Source organism: Brachyhypopomus gauderio, chromosome 13 (assembly GCF_052324685.1).
Source record: "Brachyhypopomus gauderio isolate BG-103 chromosome 13, BGAUD_0.2, whole genome shotgun sequence".
Lineage (NCBI taxonomy): Eukaryota > Metazoa > Chordata > Actinopteri > Gymnotiformes > Hypopomidae > Brachyhypopomus > Brachyhypopomus gauderio.
In genome coordinates this window covers 22,720,800-22,740,443 of record NC_135223.1, presented here as the reverse complement: position 1 = coordinate 22,740,443, position 19,644 = coordinate 22,720,800, and the positions used below count along the sequence as shown (strand labels likewise).

At 39.7% G+C, this 19,644-nt stretch overlaps 4 protein-coding genes across 5 annotated transcripts; 2 read left to right on the top strand and 2 right to left on the bottom strand.

Annotated features, from left to right (window-relative positions):
• The first annotated feature begins 503 nt into the window (after positions 1-503).
• On the top strand, positions 504-4,611 carry themis2 (thymocyte selection associated family member 2). Its single transcript, XM_076971803.1, has 6 exons — positions 504-713; positions 1,415-1,555; positions 1,873-2,298; positions 2,404-3,596; positions 3,742-3,847; positions 3,979-4,611. The coding sequence occupies exons 1-6, from the start codon at positions 608-610 to the stop codon at positions 4,062-4,064; spliced, it is 2,058 nt and encodes a 685-aa protein (XP_076827918.1). The 5' UTR covers positions 504-607; the 3' UTR covers positions 4,065-4,611.
• rpa2 (replication protein A2) lies at positions 4,045-9,261 on the bottom strand. The gene is made up of 9 exons (XM_076971807.1): positions 8,954-9,261; positions 8,021-8,115; positions 7,792-7,893; positions 7,451-7,564; positions 7,248-7,322; positions 6,019-6,135; positions 5,608-5,745; positions 5,322-5,416; positions 4,045-4,608 (listed from the first exon to the last, which is right to left on the bottom strand). Exons 1-9 carry the CDS (start codon positions 8,964-8,966, stop codon positions 4,521-4,523), a joined length of 837 nt encoding a protein of 278 aa, XP_076827922.1. The 5' UTR covers positions 8,967-9,261; the 3' UTR covers positions 4,045-4,520.
• Positions 9,262-10,491: 1,230 nt separating this feature from the next.
• On the top strand, positions 10,492-14,631 carry smpdl3b (sphingomyelin phosphodiesterase acid like 3B). Its single transcript, XM_076971804.1, has 8 exons — positions 10,492-10,699; positions 11,279-11,495; positions 12,473-12,570; positions 12,669-12,812; positions 12,941-13,110; positions 13,248-13,428; positions 13,556-13,689; positions 13,835-14,631. Exons 1-8 carry the CDS (start codon positions 10,630-10,632, stop codon positions 14,204-14,206), a joined length of 1,386 nt encoding a protein of 461 aa, XP_076827919.1. The 5' UTR covers positions 10,492-10,629; the 3' UTR covers positions 14,207-14,631.
• mecr (mitochondrial trans-2-enoyl-CoA reductase) lies at positions 14,570-17,881 on the bottom strand. Of its 2 annotated transcripts, none has more exons than XM_076971805.1 (10): positions 17,577-17,881; positions 17,394-17,491; positions 16,484-16,615; positions 16,269-16,412; positions 16,048-16,150; positions 15,743-15,845; positions 15,472-15,545; positions 15,265-15,325; positions 15,101-15,173; positions 14,570-14,953 (listed from the first exon to the last, which is right to left on the bottom strand). In XM_076971805.1, exons 1-10 carry the CDS (start codon positions 17,768-17,770, stop codon positions 14,790-14,792), a joined length of 1,146 nt encoding a protein of 381 aa, XP_076827920.1. In that variant the 5' UTR covers positions 17,771-17,881; the 3' UTR covers positions 14,570-14,789. The 2 variants fall into 2 exon arrangements, with proteins under 2 accessions (XP_076827920.1, XP_076827921.1); XM_076971806.1 differs by having other exon boundaries at positions 17,582-17,720.
• Between the last annotated feature and the right edge of the window lie 1,763 nt (positions 17,882-19,644).

The window sequence follows — 19,644 nt, the reverse complement described above, 5'->3', positions numbered from 1 at the left end:
CAAAATACTACTACTATACTATGCTATAATATACTACTGCTATAATAATAATAATAATAATAATAATAATAATAATAATAATAATAATAATAATAGTAGTAGTAGTAGTAGTAGTAGTAGTAGTAGTAGTAATAATAATAAGATTATTATTATTATTAGTAGTAGAGATACATATAGATTTTAAATTTGTAATTCCAGTATCAATAGCTGAGGTAGTAGTATCGTTATCGTTGTTGTTGTTGTATTTTGCTGGTGGTGGTGGTAGTAATTTGCACTAAATAATGCACCGAGTAATTATGTCGTATCTATATATAACATTTTTATGTGCCACTTAAAGCATGTTGTGGGCACATGATTTGCATTACTGTGGTATTTTCGAATTTAAATCTCAAATCTGAGATTATTTTAAATAATTGATGGTAATCTGATTTGCCGATTTTCTGATATAGAAACGAAACGGTAGACAACGTTAAGATGAAACCACAGTGTGTCATGAGGAAGTTCATAGTTTTTCACACAAGTCTAGGCTACTTATGCAGAAGCGGAAATACAATTTGATCTTTTCAATTCTCTTCTGATAAAACGTGCAATCAGATCATTTTCGGGCATGGATGACATTAGAGGAGTTTTATCCCTGCAGGAATACATAACCAATTTGGACGTCTCATTATTACCCCGAATCCTGCAAATCTGCTCGGGTGTTTATTTCCAAGGTAGGTACGATTCAACCGGACCTCCGGTCCAAGCCCAGCCAGTGGCTCCCGTCTAAGGATCTGCGTGTAGATTCAGCAAACCTTCGTTATTATACACCAGGTCCCACAGAACCGTGTGTATCTGGAAGGATCAGCTCTTGCTGTTGAACGAAACTAGAAAACAAATAGGCTACGTGAGAACTATGCTGCACTTTATTAATAGTGTTAATAGTGCTCATTAATCAACATGCACCTGTAGATTTGCTGACCTTGTTTATTTGTTTATTTATTTATTGAGAATTCGTAATAATTGGCCGCCACTTTGCTAAAACCTCTAATTTATCTAGATGTTTTGTGGCCTTAATTACTTATTTTGTCCAACGATAACAAGATAGCAAGTTATGCAAACGCGACCTCGGTTCTATTTGCATAAAAGAAAACTGAGAAGTTAATCAGCTTTTTCAAAAACTATGTTATTTCCTTAGAATAGAAAATAGTGTGGCAAACTAACATTAAAATTTGTGTCCGTTTTCACTGCAGATGGGTTACAGTTCTGTTTTAAAACCCATGTGTTTATTGAAACAGAGATCATTTACGAACATTACGGATATATCATTATACCCCTAGGTTTTTGCCAACCCAAAGTTGGTGCATGGGCCACTTCGGACAGCTTCGGTTTATAAGATGTATTTAATGTGTATGAATTGACTATATGTTTGTAGGCTCGGTGTATGAAGTGTCAGGGAGTGAGGTGTGCCTGTCTACTGGAGACTTTGTGAAGGTCATTGGTTTAGAACTCCTGTCCGTCTGTTGTGATGACATTGGTGCTAATGCCACATTTGAACTACCATTAAACCACTCAGGTGAGTCTGTAAATAGAGAAAACCATTACATTGTTCAATCCATGAGAAAATGAATTAGCACAAATGAAAGCCAAAATTGGTGCATAGGATCAAAATGTACCCAACGTTTTTGGTAGAATTCTGTGATTAAATATAGAAATGTCATATTTATTGTTTTGATGTGATGAACTTCAGGTGAATTACAGCAATGTGCACGTTTAATATTTAAACAGACCCCTGGTGGTACCTCTAACAATACGTGATCTCTATTAAGTCAGTCTGAAACTAATCATTTTTATTCGTTTCTGAACTATTCACTCTGTCGTGGACATTATTAGGTCTGTTCAAAGTAGTTCCTGAAGATTTGCCATACAGTTCAATGGAGGAGATGGTAGGCCTTCAGCCTTTTGCTGTGGACACCTGTGGTTCCTTCACCTTCATCAGTGGAAGTGAGCTGATTATAAATGACTTCACAGTACCATCTGGAAGTGAGCTAACCCTTCTGACAGTGGAGCACTCTGAGGGTAAGGAGAGCTACAGTCGCTGTCAGCTGAGAGGAAATCAGGGGGTCTCAGTAGAGGTACACATCCCCCTCTCGTGTCACGGTGAGTTCTACGAGTGTGAGAGCGATCGTGGATACTCTCTTCACGAGATCATGCTCTCATCCAGACTGCGGCGGCGACGCTTCCGCAAGACAAAGTCAAACACATGTGGCAGCCCCTTGTTTTTTACCCCTGTCTATCAAATTAAAGGCATCATGCACAGTGAGTACTGTCTGTCTGGCTCGTATAATAGTATTATTCATTGGCGCTCTGTTTGTGGAAACAGCTTCGGTGTTTAACAAATGGTTGTTATTGCTGTTTTCACAGTGAGAAAGGATATAGTGAAGTTTCCATCCAGTCTGGAGGTGGATGTGATTGATGTGACCGAGCAAAATACAGATTTAAAATTTGTAATTCCAATATCAATAGCTGAGGTGCCTAATCAGCCGAAAGAAGGCTTTCCTACCATGGCCGAAATCTTTGAGGCTCCTGAGAATAGTCAGTTATTTTGCTGCCACTGGTTCAAAGAGCTGCTAAAAGGCAGAAACATAGTGTTGCATGGGTGGGGCAAAACTGCAATGACGATAGCATGCACCCCAAAGGGGAGAAAAGCCCAGCAGTACTTCCTACTATCACACGTCTACGGCGGCCAAATGCGGAGAAAAGCAAGAGAGTTTAGCTCAGTGTTCGAGCTTTACTTGGCATCCATGCGCACTCCAAGTTTGACAGTGAGTGTGACAAAAAACTGTGAGGGAATTGAGGAGGAAGGAGTGCCTGCTCTCAGTGTTGGGGAACAGCTAGAAGTCCTGAAGCTACAGGATGTGGAAGTACTAGCAGGCAAATTAAGTGCTGTGTCAAAAGTGGAGAGCTTGATCTGCAGAAGAATCACAGATGATGATGATGATGATGATGATATTGAGGGTCAAGCGGAGGACAGGGAGATCTGCATGCCTCTGTTCACGCCAGCCAACTTTGCAGAGAAACTCCCAGACAAGAGGAAGTATAGCCTAACAGAGCTGGTCCAGCATTTCCAGTTACCACTGGAAGTTAAAGTGGTGAGTCGTGATAAAGTGCTGGAAAAGGATCCACTGGTGGGGTTATCAGCACTGCAACTGGAACATACAATTGAGGAGGCCACAGTACTAGCCAGTCTGCCTGAACATCCAGAGCAACGCTTTGAACTGCCTATCCGCTGGCTACAAATGTCTTTCTCACTGACCTCTGACCCCCTGCCCTGGCATACGAGTCAGACCCCTGCGTTTTACACAGAGGGCATTACTGAAATTACAGATCACTTGTACCATGAATATCATAAATTTATTTGGACAGACGAGGCACCTCCACCACGCCCTCCTAAGCGTAAATCATTAATCTCAAAATCAGAGGTTGAGCCTAAAGCTTCTAGGTCGGTCACAGAACCTGGCAATCTCACAAAACATCTGACCACGCTGTCTCTCGAGCACACAAAAGCCACCTTCAGAAGGCGGAGTCCTCCTCCACCACCTACAAAACCAGACAGAGTAAGCCTTTTCTCATTCTTCCTCTCAACATATCAGAACTGAGTTGAAATCATATATTTTTTTCTTGAGCAAGGTTAAATAGGGATTTTGATCTTTAAAAAAAATTAAACAAAACACTTCATTTTCCTTTCTTTATGCCAATCAGAGCAAAACTCCTCCTCCAGTGGTTCCTAGAAAGTCTCTCTCTTTGAGTACGAGTTCACCCAATACATATGTGACAACCCCACGGAAGCAGAAACAGGAACAAAAAGGTCTGTAAATCTTACAGGAAGGGCGTCATGCCTATTGCACACCTTAATTTTAAAACTGAAACCTTACAATTCTACACATTTTAAAATATGTACTCCGTCTAAAAGTCCCACCCCCATTCTTCTTCAAACAGAAAACACATCTTCAGACAGCGAACATGACTATGAAACTTTGGAAGAACTGATCAGAGATGCTCATGACAGTATCATGTTTTATTAGACAAACATAATTAAATGGAAATTGAAGATGGAAGCCAAGCTGAAACAGTGAAATGCTATTTAAATGTACTCTGAAAAATCAAGTTTGATTTAGTAGGCAGCAAAACTAAATCACTGTAATCTCTTACGACACAATCATAAGAAACAGAAAACGTCTGAGTTTAAAGTATGTGTATATACATGAAAAATGTTGTTACTGTGTCATATATTGTCTAATTAACCCCAATATCGGTTAATTTGCCTATATAAACACACTGTCAGCCCGAATGCTCTATTAAAACTGAACTGGGTGGTTATTTCTTAGCTCTTCGGCCCTGCTTTTTCTTGGCAAAGGTGTAGTAACATTATATTACTGATGATAATGTGCTAGAACAGATGAATGACATGGTTGAGTAACTGAGGAGCAGATTGAGATGGTAAAGCTTTCACGTCTCTTCATTCTTAAACGAAAGGTCTTTCAACCATCTTGATCCGTTGATCTGAAGTGGTCCTCATCGATGGTAGAAAAAATATGTCCTTCGTTGCTAAGAAAGTCCACAACCTGTCTGCAAATACAATGATTAGTGAGACAACAGCTCTATAAGTGAGTGCTCAAGAGCACCATAAGAGTGCTGTGGCGTAGCACCCAGGAGGAAAGCCATTATTATTGTGTGTTTAATACAAATGCCTTCTACATTTCATATGAAAGAGGAACAGGATATTAGCACAGTTGAAAGAGGTTTCTGGTGACAAAGTATGTGAGTCTCTTGAGTTCTTAAAAGCCACAATTTGACCATCAGAATTTTAAACAAAAAAAAAAGGTTCGCTGTTGCCCTGACACCACCAAGTATTGACTTTTGTATAATGTCAAGGGGAAGGTACTCAAAAATTAGTAATAGTTTTAATTTTTTAGAAATCTTTTTCAATTAAATACACATTTAAGTCATGTATGTACAAATAGATGTGTGTACTAAGTAATTGATTATGTTCAGCACAAATTCAGCTCAAATGCAGAATAGTGAGAATACTTTAATTCTATGTGTAAGACTATAAAATCCTAAGAGATAAAAGAGGAAGTCTTAAGGGGAACCCAACAACTTCAGCTCAAAGTTGTAACCCCAAACCTTAAAAGATAATCAAACGAAAGCACCAGATGACACCAGCACAAAAACATCATTCCAAATGGTGTTTGGCTTGAGCCCAACCAACCGGGTATAATCCCAAATACAATCTTGCTAAAATGATGAAAAGGTGTAAAGAAAAAAAAGTTGATTGGTACCTGATAACAGTGATGTTCATACCACTTAGTCTCTGCTTCAGCTCCTGTATGCTGATGCCCTGAGGCTCTGGGCAGCTCTTTATCAGAGATAAAACCTACACAACAGACACCAGAATACAATCACATCCTGGGTGCAATAATATAAATTCCATTTCTGCCAAGACATCAGTATACATGCAAGATACAACATGCATGCAGTGTTTTTGAAACCTCCATATCATGACATTGACCAAAGAAATTTAATTAAAGACTTTTCCATTCAGCTATTTATCGTGCCATATTTTACCTGATTTTGATTAGGACTCAACCCATTATTGGCCAAGGCAGCGGCACCAGAGTAACTCCCACTCATGCCCATGCCACTCATCCCAGGGCGTGACACAGGTCCCATACTGCTGTTCAGTCCTACTGCCCCTCCACCCATCTGGCAAAATACCAAAGCGCACACAAAGGCCATAAGTTTTGTCCAAGCCACTACATAAGGGCACCAAAATTTGGTTAAATAAGTGTACCGGTGCACAAAACAGATTTATTTTATGCACTGGTATCCTTACTTCACCTGATAATCTCATAGATTATTCATCCAGTTTACTACAGTTCTACATCCACATTTTCAAACATGTAAAAGTACAAAAGTACGAACACATGTATGTACAGGAAGGAGTATAGTTTTGTAGACAGGGGTGGTTTCTCTCACCGTGGTCTGTGGCTTGCTGAGCAGCATATGAGCTTGCACAACCTCCAACATGTGTGACGTTATCTCATTCATGTCTTCTAATGGCCGGACACTGAACGCTACCAAAGACCTATTATTCTAGGAAACAAACAAAAATGTTTCAGTACCAAAGTTTCTTGGCAGAACCTACAATTGCAATTCTTGCAATTTTAAGAAGACCCTTTACAGCAGGAGTGGCCAACCCGCGGCTCGCGAGCCGCATGCGGCTCTTTGCCATGGTTTAATGCTGCTCCCCAGCCGGTCCGTGGGCTCACTTGCACGAACGGGGCAACACACTGCTACATCTTCGTGGTGCGCGGTTTGTTTACAAGCTTAGCGAGCCACTAATACTTTTAAAACCGGCGTAGTGGAAAACACGCATTTGACTGTCTTCACAGCTAATAATCTACACTCGCCCATGTATGATGTGGCTATGTTTGCCGTAACGCAATAAGAAAAGTGGCTCTTGGTCTATGACGGGTTGGCCACCCCTGCTTTACAGACTTTTTAACAATCTTTCCAGACCATACAAGTTCATCATTTGTAAAGGTTATTGTACCATGCAAAAGGGAAGCTGAAAGAATAAGAAAATAGAAAAAGAGGGAAAATGTTTGTTCTTGCAGATTTTGAATCTTGGCTATTTTAGTTTATTACTTTGACAACGTAATGTCCACTTGTTCCTTAAGGTTTATAGAACTTCCACACTTCTGAAAAGCAAGTTTTTATATTGAGCATGTTTGCAAACCTTCCAGATCTGCACAACAGAATTTGCATACTGACAGTAGTGCAGTTAAGAAAGTCTCCTTATTGATCACACAATCAAATTGCATAAGGTGTAATAACACAAGTCTTGCATATCAAAGTAACTGTAATATACTATACTCAGCTACTCAGATCATTATAATTTGCATACCACTCAGTCTTCCTGTCAGACTATGGCCAAAAATAGCAACACAATTACCAGAAATAATACCCAAATTATACCAAATAACCACATTATACCTGTTAGAATTAAAGTACACTACAACACATTGAATAGCATTACATAACTGTATAAAATTTGAAAACTATTTTAAACACATGCAAAGACAATGTTCCAACAACAGGCAAACGAAGCTGGTACAGCAACAGCAGACGCTTCCAGCCACACAACGGTGCTACAACGTATCGACCCCCGTGGTGTCATTTCTGCGTTCCCTGGTGGTCCTGACCTGAAAAGATCGCAGGTTGCCAGAAACCTTGACGTACGTGTTCGGAGGGATGACTGAACTGTCCACGTTGGGATCCTGGGAGAAAGAGGTTTCACTGTAAGGTATAAAAACCACAGCTTACAGTACATATAACTGACTTCATTTAAGTTATCTATTGTACAGGGAGTTTCACAATGGCTGATTTTGCAGAACTTTGCCTCTACCTCCGTGTCAACCCACTGCTTCACATCCATAGGAGCCCACGTCATGTCATCCACTTTGTACTGTATGTTGGTCATGGATTTATCTGTGCTTCTGATGATCCCCACAATGGTGACCTTGGTAACGGAAACACGGTCAGACACACCCCAGTGAGAATAATCGCAAAACTCATAAGATTAACGACAAGTTAAAAAGTGCACGGAGGAAGTTTTCATTAGAGCATTCATAGATGTTCTATAGATTAAAAAATAACTGCATGACGTCCGATAGCAATGAAAGCATGTGGGAAACAAACTACAAGATATTTTTAACAACAAGTACAGAAATGAGAAATGAAACCTACTTGAGCAACCTCGACCTCGCCTGCACGGAACACATCCTCTGCCTGGGCTGCAGACATCAGCTGAGACACAGTGCATGGAACTATCTGCTGGGCCCGGGTTCTCTATACAATTCAGACATGATGGAAGAAGGTGCATTTAGTAAAACAACATGCACGTTGTGCAAATGTTCAGTTGCTGTGGGCAGAGTAGGCTGCCCATGTTTCACACTTCAAAAAAAGAAAGACTGACCCCTTTTTTGTCTCCTCCCTGGGATGCAGCGGGTGAGCCAAAGCCCCCTGGTGACTGTGTGTAACCTCCACCCATACTGGCCTCTCCATAAGATCCTGCAAGAAAAAAATAAAAGAAAATAAAAAATTACCTGTACCATCAAGCTCCTAAAGCAATCGATCAACAACATGGATACTGTGAGAAACACCATCACTCTAGTGCAAGCTTGTGCAAGCCTGGCAAGGAATATGGACACCAATGCATTAAAAGTGCATTAAAAAGGATAAAAACTTTCAGCAACAGTAGCTAGATGACATTAGTCATCTTATTTCTGAGCAAGTTCCATTATAAGATATCTAATGAGGAACACAGATGCAATGGGCAAAGTAACAAGCTTTCAAAAAGAATGACAGCCTTGTTATTAGCTGCATTCACCTTTTCTCTTGCTTAAAGGTGTTTTGTGTTCATGTATGGCTTCAGTTTCTTCACATATTAATTATTCCCTTTAATCTGGGTCTAGTTAGCCCTTTCTCGTTCAGCTGGACCAAAACGTAGCAGCTACGTTACTGACTCGTATAAAGAGAAATCAAATATTTATGTTTTATTGTTCTTTCATCATCATATGTCCACTACCCACGACCACAGTGTTTAGATACTGAAATCAATTGTTTTCAGCTGTCTTGCCTGAGATGAAAACGCAGTCGTTTTTTTCCTGTGGCAATCAAATAGGTGTCCGTTATAAACCTGTATCAACTTTATAAACCTGTATCATCTTTATAAACATAAACAAACTGCTGACCAGTTAGGACAGCCGTGCTAGTGAGTTAGCCGGTTAGCTTCAGCGTCCTGAGGGCTACGTGAACGCTAGGCAATGTCCTACGTTAGCTTAGCCTGGCTAACAAGAATAACACAGCTCACTGCTGTCAAACTCATATGGATAATGGAGCAGCGTACCTTGGTTCCACATTGTAGCAGTGTATGTGGCCGATTAGTCCTCAGTTTAGCGAGTAGAGGGAGAGCGGGGTCCAGATCCCGTGTAGATAACGGCAATCACGGCTAGCTACGGATGCTAATCAGAACGCGCTTACAGCACGCAGCGCGCGACGTCTGAATCCCGCGCGCAGGAAATCGCCGCTTGCGCGCATGCGCTACCACAATTGCCGCGAAACGGAGGGTTAAAAAAAACGTCGTCCATACGGACGGTTCACAGAAAGTCACAACACGCCGCTTTATGATGAGTCCTCCTATTCTACATGTTAACACGCCTACCAAACGCCAGAGGGCGCGCACAAGCCCTCAATTGACTAATAAACCCAGAAACACACTTTTTTTGTAATGGAGGCCCAACAGGTACCGGGAGAGAGACAGTTTTGTTGGTCCCTGGTTGATAATGTGGACGCTTGTCTAGGCGCGTTCCTGCCACGCTGTTATATGGCTCTGCAGTGCTGAAAGATGCGAGGACGCGTGTGAATCACATGTTAATCCTCACACTTTTAGCAGTGATAACTGGTTTGTTTTTACAGGTTATGTCCTGAAATTCGTTGTGGTTATGTTCCCCTTGGGTCCCAAGTATTCGTCAAATTAAAACGTTTTCAAATTCACAACCTTTGTGAATGAAAGAATGGAAACTAATTTGTAGTGCTACCTCTAAAAATATTTTAGAATGCAAAGATATAAAAAGTCGTTTTCGCTTTTACAGAGACTAATCCCACATTCGGTGTAGTATAAATGTAAGGAAGATATGAGAACACCAATGGGCACCAGAGACAGTTGCCATGCTATATGGCCAGAGCACCAGATCCAGTTGCTAGGTTGCCACACATCCTGTAAAAATGAAATTGTCCTTTATTTGGCAATTAAATATTGCGTCCCGTATCCATTTGTTCTGTATTTCCAAAAATGTCCAATACAAGTCTCTGTCACACAGCCCACGCGCCTTTAAAAAATGTCCACTACACCCGATACAACATCCTCAAAATCAAAAACGTTTGCAAAAGTACAGACGTAAGTGTGAAGAGGCACTCCCTTTTTCTTATAGAACCAGCAGATAAGTGTTTTGTTTTTGTGTGTGTTTCTGCCTTTTTCCTCTAAGTAAAAATGTCCCCATTGTTTAAAGAGAGTCCCTACAGTTCTGCATTAAAAAATGTACATTAAGTTCTCCATTTATTTATTTAGTTTGTATTTTGAAAGTTTATTGTTACGCACTCCAGACAAACAGATTTCATCTAAGATTTAATTAATTGTATATTATAACAGAAGTTCACTGGTAATAATGCATTTCAAGCTAACTTGAACTTAAACTGCTGGATAGACGAATGGAGCAACTGTTGCTGCTGATCAGTGGTATAACAGCTATATTATTTTTTGGGAACAGTAATAAAAAATGTATCTGAGTTTGGACCTTTGATCTTTTATTTATTTGTTATCTACATGCAAGTTTCAGAAGAGGTTTGCCACTGATTAGAATCCATTCTGACAATGGTGGTGTGAGATATGCATCTCAATAATCCTGTCAGCTCTAGCTAACCTGTCTTATCATTCATTTTACTGCCATTAATGACCACATGTCTTTGCTGTTGGCTAATGCTTAAACTCTCACTGGTTGTCTTGGTTATTTGCTGAGTAGCACTATGGACTGCATCTGGAAAATTCTTTTTTTCAGCCTTTTAACTTTCGATAGGCAAGGAGAGGTACTGACAGGTGAGTCTGAGTTTTTCTTATATGCTGCAAAGATATAGGTCATTTAGACATTTAGACTATTAACTGTGTTGAATGTATAAATCCATAAAAGGTTGTACATTTGAAGCAAAGGACAGTCTTGTAAAGTTTTAGGTGTCCTATCGCAAGCCAGTATTATTAACACATGGAGATATGAGCTCCAGTAGCTATCAAAATTAGTATTTGCCCTTATATACATTAGGATTATAAAATGCACAGTCATGCATGTACACAAAACCTTGCTTCTTCAAACATGTTGTTTAAGCAAAATAAAAGTTCTTCATGACACAAGCTCACATGGTTCTCAGGAAGAGAGGTCATGTCCTCCTATCCTGTATTCCTGCCCTCACCCTCACACTTACATTGTGATTGTTTTACTGGCCCTGAGGCATCTAGAGCTTCCTCTTTTTAGATTTATGCAATTTATCCACAACTTACCAACTATTTTTTGCCCCATGTTAGCTATTTTATAAATTCAAACAGTCTATTAAAAAAACACTTAAGATGAAAAAGTATGTCTTCTCTAAGTTGCATCTACATATTTAAATTTGTTCATTTTAGGTCACTTTTGGCATATCACTGACCTCCACTGGGACCCAACCTACAGTCTAGCCAATGGAAACTCACAATCAGTTTGCACTTCAAGTGGCAATCGTCCTACACCACATGCTGGAAAGTTTGGAGACTATCTCTGTGATTCACCATGGAACCTTATAAATTCCTCTCTGAGTGCTATGAGGGATATTCTGCCTGATCCAGATTTTATCATTTGGACTGGGTATTTATTGTCTTTTTTGACAGACATCTTATCACCAAATCATATTTTGTATAACTACAATCTCAAGATGGGCATGTGTGTTTTACAGCTCCCTAGTGTTCACAAGTGTGTGTGTCTTCTCACAGCCCCCTAGTGTTCACTAGTGTGTTCTCACTGCCCCCTAGTGTTCACTAGTGTGTGTGTTCTCACAGCCCCCTAGTGTTCACTAGTGTGTGTGTTCTCACTGCACAGATGGATTAAAAGCGGAGGACAAATTTCAATCTGTGCAAAATCACAAATCGGAAAAGTTGATTTCTTGTCTTGTCTCATATGTCACATTTGTTAAGGCTAATTTTAATTTCCCAAATATTTACTCATTCCTTCTTTGAAGAAAACATTTGTCTTGTTTCTTTAACATGCCCTTGTCAGCTCCACAACATGAAAGGCATATTATCTGTGCCACTTGAATTGTCATTTGTAGGACAGAGTATCGGAGCGTGTTGATTTTTCAATATTTAAACACTTGTCTTGACAGCTGGGTATCCTAATGGGTCATCTAATGAACTTCACTTGTGCTCACGGACGTAATTTGGGGGGGGGGGGGGGGGGTGGGGGACATGTCCCCCCCACTTTTTCAAAAGCCGGTTTTGGTCCCCCCCAGTTTTTACGGTTAAAACCAAATATTTAAATAGCGACGAATCCATGTCCCCCCCACTTTTGAAATCAAAATTACGTCCATGCTTGTGCTGATAATGTAATATAAAAGCCCTTAGAAAGACACGGGAGATTCACCCCAAGGAGAAAATTGCAAGTGCAAGTGGTTGAGAGTGTGTCAAAAACATTTAAGAAGCAAGATCTTGATTTTATATTAATATTTATTTTATATTTCCTTTAGCTGGTCAATATTTGTTAATATACTCTAAATTACTTATTTCCCTCAGCACTGTCATACTAAATGTTTCATGCATAAAGTATATTATTTTACATCTTTACCACAGAGATGACACTCCACATGTGCCTAACGAGGATCTCGGAGAAGAGGCAGTCCTCAACATAATTGGCAATCTCACCCACACCTTAAAGGAGCTCTTTCCTTGTATATGCTGCTAAACAAAAAGCATCATATATATGTTTTATCTATGTGAATATATGAGCAATAAATGTTTACTATGGGCTTTTGCTTTTTTTTTTTAGATACCAAGGTCTACTCAGCTCTGGGGAATCATGACTACCATCCAAAGAACCAACTGCCACCTGAACAAAACTTAATTTATGAGCAAACACAAAAGATGTGGGAACGTTGGCTGGACCCTCCATCAAGAGATACTTATAAGAGAGGTAAAACAAAATATAATTTCACTGAGCATAGTAGCAAATGCACTATGGAGCTGATTGGAGCTCTTTATTCAAGACATCACTTCCGAACAGAACATCCCCACATTATGAAATTTGTCTTGTGTTTCTAGGTGGATACTATACAGAGAAGCTGTTAAACCAAACTGGTTTCAGAGTGCTGGTTTTGAACACTAATCTGTATTACAACCAGAACAAAGTCACAGAAAATCTCAGTGATCCAGCAGACCAGTTTAGATGGGCAGATCGAGTTCTCACTGAAGCCGCCAAAGCCAATGAAAAGGTCATTTGTATGAATCGGCACTGAAATTTAACAAAGATCACAGCAGCAAAGAAGCCAAGCTGGACATCACGTGTTCAGTCATTTTGGTTTCCAAAGTATAATGATCTTACTCATAGGATTTGATCTTTCTTCACTAGGTATACATCATTGGCCATGTTCCACCAGGCTTTTTTGAGAAGAAACGACATAAGCCATGGTTCCAACCTGAATTTAATAAGCACTATGTGGACCTTATTCAGAAGCATCATGATATCATAACTGGCCAGTTCTTTGGTCATCACCATACTGACAGTTTTCGAATGTTTTACAGTACATCAGGTGCTTCCCATTGTCTATTCAGTAAAGGCATTAATTCAACGAGGCATTAGAACTGACCCAATACCAACTTAAGTTCTGGATTTTCTATAACAAATGCATGACAAAAATAACATCACTGTTCCCACAGGTTCTCCGATCAGTGTCATGTTCCTGACTCCAGGGGTCACACCTTGGAAAACAACACTGCCTGGTGTAGTAGATGGCGCAAATAACCCTGGCATTCGAGTGTTTGAGTATGATGCCAAAACTCTTTTAGTTAAGGTATAATTGCGCGAGGACAACATTCAGCTAGAGGCACATTTGCTAAATAATAATATCACCAAAATTTGATAACGTTCAAACTTTAAGAATTTGTCTCCTGTTTGAAAGAAAGAATAACACATTTCTTTTTTTCTCAATCATTCAGGATATGGTGACCTACTACCTGAACCTGACCCATGCGAACATTGCAGGGCCACGCTGGGAGAAGGAGTATCGACTGACCGAAGCTTTCCGAGTGCCAGACGGCTCCCCGGCCTCCATGCACCGCGTCTTAGAACGCATAGCAAATGACAACTGCTATCTGCAGAAGTATTATGGCTTCAACTCGGTGAACTATGACCTATCGGTGTGTGACGCGGACTGTCGTATTGACCATGTGTGTTCCATGCGAGAGGTGGATTTTCAGGCCTATGAGCGTTGTGTAGAGAAGGAGGGGGCATCGTCTACGGCCCCAGCACCACTCACAGTGGCTCTAGCAGCAGTACTGGGCACGTGGGCCAGCTACAAACACTTCTGAGGCTCCGCCCACTGTTCCAGCAACAAAGGACGTACTTCTGCAACATTTATCTAATTTCATCTTCCTACCATAACTCTTACTTAAGGCTGAAATTGTTTTTGTATCTTAAGCTTGTACCATACTACATGTAGAAAACACTTCACACTATACATATTTCTGCTGTGATTTACAATACTGCAAGACATTTCAAGTACATCACTTACCATTTTTGTGACATTACAAATACTCCTGTAATCTTAAATGTTGCTGTTAAATCAAAACCTGTAGTATCTACCCTGTAGTACACCCACTGCTAATATATAATAACTAGCTTTTCCCCCCCAGTTACCACTTATCTATACATAGCTGACACAAAAACAGTAATTCTGTCAAACAGTTTGCATAAAACATTTAATAATACATTGCTGGATGTTCATAGAACTTTATGTAATTATTTATGCTAATTACAGAGGCTGATAACACTTACTGGACTTCAATGTCAGAAGCACAATTATGTCAAATGTATTTAAGACACCTGAAATTACACTGCTGCAACAAAACACATGGTGGCCTCATACTAAACGCAGCAAAACTGACTACAGGATCACATAACTAAGACCTGTTTCATAGAGATGTATGGCTCCATAGCACTGCCCAAAGCTTTGTGGAAGTCCTGTATGGCCACCTGGGTGCAGGCGGGAGATGACAGCTGTCCAGCACGGATAAGGGTGCACAGCTCTCCCAGCATGCCTTGCAAGGCCCCATCATCTGTAACAATGGAGACACCAGAAACAAACACGCTGCCGTGTCACATCGTTTATTAACCACGTGTGTCCTAAATCTAGGGGAGAGCGACAGGTATTTACAAATACCACCACAACGTGGCACAAAATATATTTGGGTTGATATGCTCACCATGCTTGTGTTCTCGTTTCCACCGAGTCACCCAAAACCCTCGTATTTTCACATCTTTGAAAATGAGGGCACTCTGTACATAAACAAACAAACAAACAAGTAAACCACAGCACAGAAACATGGTGTATAAGGATGAACATTCAGATGAACCTTTCCAAACTCACTATAGGCACAGTGATTGGCTGCTTGGCCATCCCTCCATACGTCACCATGGTGCCCCCACTCCTGTCAACGGACCAAACAGAGCGCTTCAGCAAAACCAGGCATTTTTACTTGTGTATAGAAAATATAAAATCTATCTACACACACATCACCATTATGGATGGACGGACAACAGACACAGACAGACAGACACCGACATCTACACCCACTGTAAATGACGCAGCAGTTCTGTGGCACTTTTCCCTCCCACTCCATTCAGGGCCAGCTTAGGGCGAGGATAAGACTGCACAAGACAACCACCCATCATCATGATGTACAGTCCTCACCATTTTCATACTGGACCTTAATTTTTTCCCCCCAAAATGTTTCATGAAGACAGGTAAGCATTCCTGAGCTGTAACTGTGGTATTTCAACAAAAAAGAAAAAAAAAACCCAAGTTGTGTTAAACCCAAGTTGCGTTATTCTTTTAGATAATGAACCTTAAAGATCTCCTTCATTTCTGGCCTTCTGAGCATCTCCTCCGTGATCACACATGTGGCTCCCATGGCTTTGAGTCGGTCAGTCAGCTTGTGAAGGTCTGTCCTAGAAGAGTAAACCACATGCCAAACTATTTACACATATTAACATTACTAATAATAATAACTTTACTGACTTCTACCTGTAAACTGAATTTTACACTTTGATGAGAATGAAATTAAGATTTGCCGAAGAGGAACTGTTAGGATAGTTCAATGCAGCACATATGAATTAAAGAAGATTATGACAAGCATTTAAAGAGTTTGACCTATCTCTGATAACATTGACAGTCTGAAGACCCTTTGCTGCAGCTATCTGGATCACAGCCTGTCCAACTCCACTATTAGCTGCATTTTGGATGACTGTGTCTCCTGAAATCACACGTGATGAAGTATGTGAAGTATAAACATAACTCAGATCAGTGGAATTATGAAATTCAGACGTTAGTACTGGGCAAATACCATTTACCAACATATAGGTTGCAATCACCTGGCTTTAGATCCTCAAAGTCAGACAGCATTCGTAGTGCAGTACAAGGATTGACTCCCAGAGTGGCAGCTGACAGCACAGGGATGTCACTGGGTACTGTCACCAAATCATCAGCACTTAAGACCATCGCTGTTCGCCATGTACCTGAGAAAATGTTGAGAATGAATAAAACAGCACATTGGACATGAAGCTACAGTAAAGGAAGAAAAACTCACCTAGACCAGCATCCCTAGGAATGACCCAGTCACCCACTTTGATTGTTCTGACGTCACTGCCCACTTCTATGACCTGACCCAGTCCTTCATTGCCACCCACTGCTGGGAGATCAGGTAGTATTGCGTAGGTGCCTGTTTAAGTGGGCAGAGGGTGTAATTAACTGGCCTGGAAAATAACAGAACAGGGAGTATTCAGGCCTGCTTGGCCTAAACTATTCCATTTGTAATAGGATGCTGAATTTCCTGACAGTATGTCAGTCCCCCAGGACTATGTGCTCAGTCCATTGCTATTTTGACTGTCTCTGTGCACATAGTGAAAAGTTCAGTTCCTTGGTGTGCACATGAGAGTGGGCCTCTTCTGGACCCTCTGCACACGCGCGCGCGCACGCACACACACACACACACACACACACACACGAACACTATGGGGCTTTGAAAACACAGAGCCAGCCAAAGCTCCGGTGCCCAGGGAGCAGTTGGGGCTAAGTGTCTTGCTCAAGTGCACTACAGTCTGAAGTGGTCTTGCCTAGCTGGGAATTGAACCCACGACCCTCAAGACTGGCTCCCTATCTCACTAGATCATGGCTGCCCATCATCTTAGGCAGTCGGACTACTAATTTCTGAGCAACAGGAGAAACCATCTCAGAAACCAGTACAAGTGTAACAGATTGTGTAAAAATAATTGATTAATTGTAATGTTTAATTTAAAAAATCGTCTAGTTCAGTTGCACAAATGCTTTCCCTACTTTATTTGATTGTATAATAAAAAAAGGGTCTACAAAATTGAGGAGAAAGGGTTTCTCATCTGATAAATGTATCTACATTTTTAGGTGTAGGCCTAATGTTTTTAGTTGGAATGTTCAAGAGCATTAAATAAAACAGCACAACATAAATCCAGAATTTCTCTTGCCTTGTATCATGTTTATATCTGAAGGGTTGATGGGAGCTGCAATCATTTTCACAAGGACACTGGTAGCTTCCAGAGCAGGAAGCTTCAATGTCTCCAGTCTGTTAACCACAAAAGGCACCATCATTTAGTCCTAAGATCCTGCTTTGAGTTGACTAACTAAACGTTTTTAAAACATATGCTTACGTAACTACTTGTGAAGGATCTCCATGACTTCTGTGTACCAGCGCTGTGCTCTCTCTGATTAACGGCCACGTAGAAAACCTACGAGAAATGTTCCCGTCTAACTGGAGCGGAGCTTTCAGACGCGCTAACCTGCATCGACTGACCGACCGACTCCATGCTCCTGTGGCTTTATGCGCAAAACGCATAATTTCCATTTTTAGGCACGGTTGTGTGACTGTAATTTCTTAAGTTATTACTTTACACAGAACACCTGGGACCTTTAACCAATAACACAACAGTCAGTAAGCAGCCATGTTGGCCGTGTATTACCGTAATGTCTCGAATAAATTCAACCTACCGAGTGTTGGCCGTACTGTCACTAAGAGTCCAGTCCACCGTTCAGTAAATAACAAAAAATGTGTTCTGTTGTGGAGAAAATCGCATCTTCTTTTCATTTAATTTTGAACTAGCAGGGACAGATAACTGCAGGACAACATTGTTCATCGGATTATTCGATTTTAGAAAGGAATTATAATTTTGCTCAGAAGGAAACTTCACACAGATTATCTATAGGCAGTATATCTGCATACACTAGTATGTGGTTGACGCAATTAATTGATTATCATAATACTTAGGATATTCAGCATAGATATATTTTAACATCAAACATAGAATATTCTATACATCACTAAAATAGCAAATGCTGAAACGTGTGTGATAAGATGACTTATCTAAATTGTATTTAGTATTTATTATTTAATTTTATATAGGCTTACTCTTTTACCATATAAATTTCATATATATGGCCATAGAGCAGACAAAACATACTCTAGGTGGTAAAGGCATTTCTTCATTCTGCCTTTACAAGCAGGGACAGCATTATTCAAGGTTTTTATGGAGTAGAATTTATTGAGCAAGTAGAGATACAACTAGGTTTCCCAAGAACTCTAGATCCATATTTCCCACAATACATACCTTATATCACTACATCAAAATAGTTGAAAACACATGAAAGGTTTTATATTTTTAATTACACTTAAATAACAGACTAGTTTTTAAAGACAGCAGAAGTATGGAGGCTCCTAAGGCTTAAACCGAAGACACAAACACACTGGAATGTGACATTGCTGTTGTCGACTCTTATAATACAAAGATTTACTTGACATGCTATCAGCGTCCATAGAGACAAAGTTGATGGTCTACACCAAAGCCAGTCTGCATGTGTGCATTATTTTACCTGAGAATTCTAAGACGTTTAACATAGAAATGTCTCAGAACAATATAAAATGACTTGATTTTAAAAAAGAAAAAAAAGACATCAATGTCAATAGCCAAGAACCACAAAAACCACACTGCAGGATTGAATAAGGCAGCAAACACTTTGATTAATAGAAATAAAAGGCTTTAGTTTATACAAAAAATGTTTATACAAAATGAAACTTTTTTGTTTATACAAAAAAAAGTTTATACAAAATTTTTACTGTCAAAAGCAAGAAAAACACATGAAGTAGGTATCAGTTGTATCAGGTATATCACATGAATTATCAGGCGTGTTTAACCTAAGTGACTATTATTGTATAATTTTTGTGTGCTAGCCTATTAGTTAAACTATTTGTTGTTATTTTAGTTTGAAGAAATGTTTAAATAGCAGGAAAATATGTGAAATATTTTAAATTAAGGAAGTTGTGTGAGGAAAAAGGTAAACAAAAAATGTCTGTTTAAGGTGGAAGTAAGTTTGAAGATTTGGCATATTTGAAAATAATTTAACAATAAATGGTATATAAAGCAAAGTTATTGCTGGCAGCCCATTTAAATGGATGGTAAATAGAAATACAAGTATGACTCATTTTAATGTAAGTGACAAAAGATCTGTGAAAACAATGTGCTCAAAATTATGTTCAGACCTTTGTACAAATACATTTCACATATTTCCTCTTTTACATCTGGGAATTTGTATATTTGTATACATAAACAAAACCTAAAATAAAAACACCATGCTTGTAAAATAAAATTTGCTCTATAAGTTGTATATAAATATTATTTGATTAAATACATTGTATTTTAATAGCCTAGTTGTTTGTTTTCTATA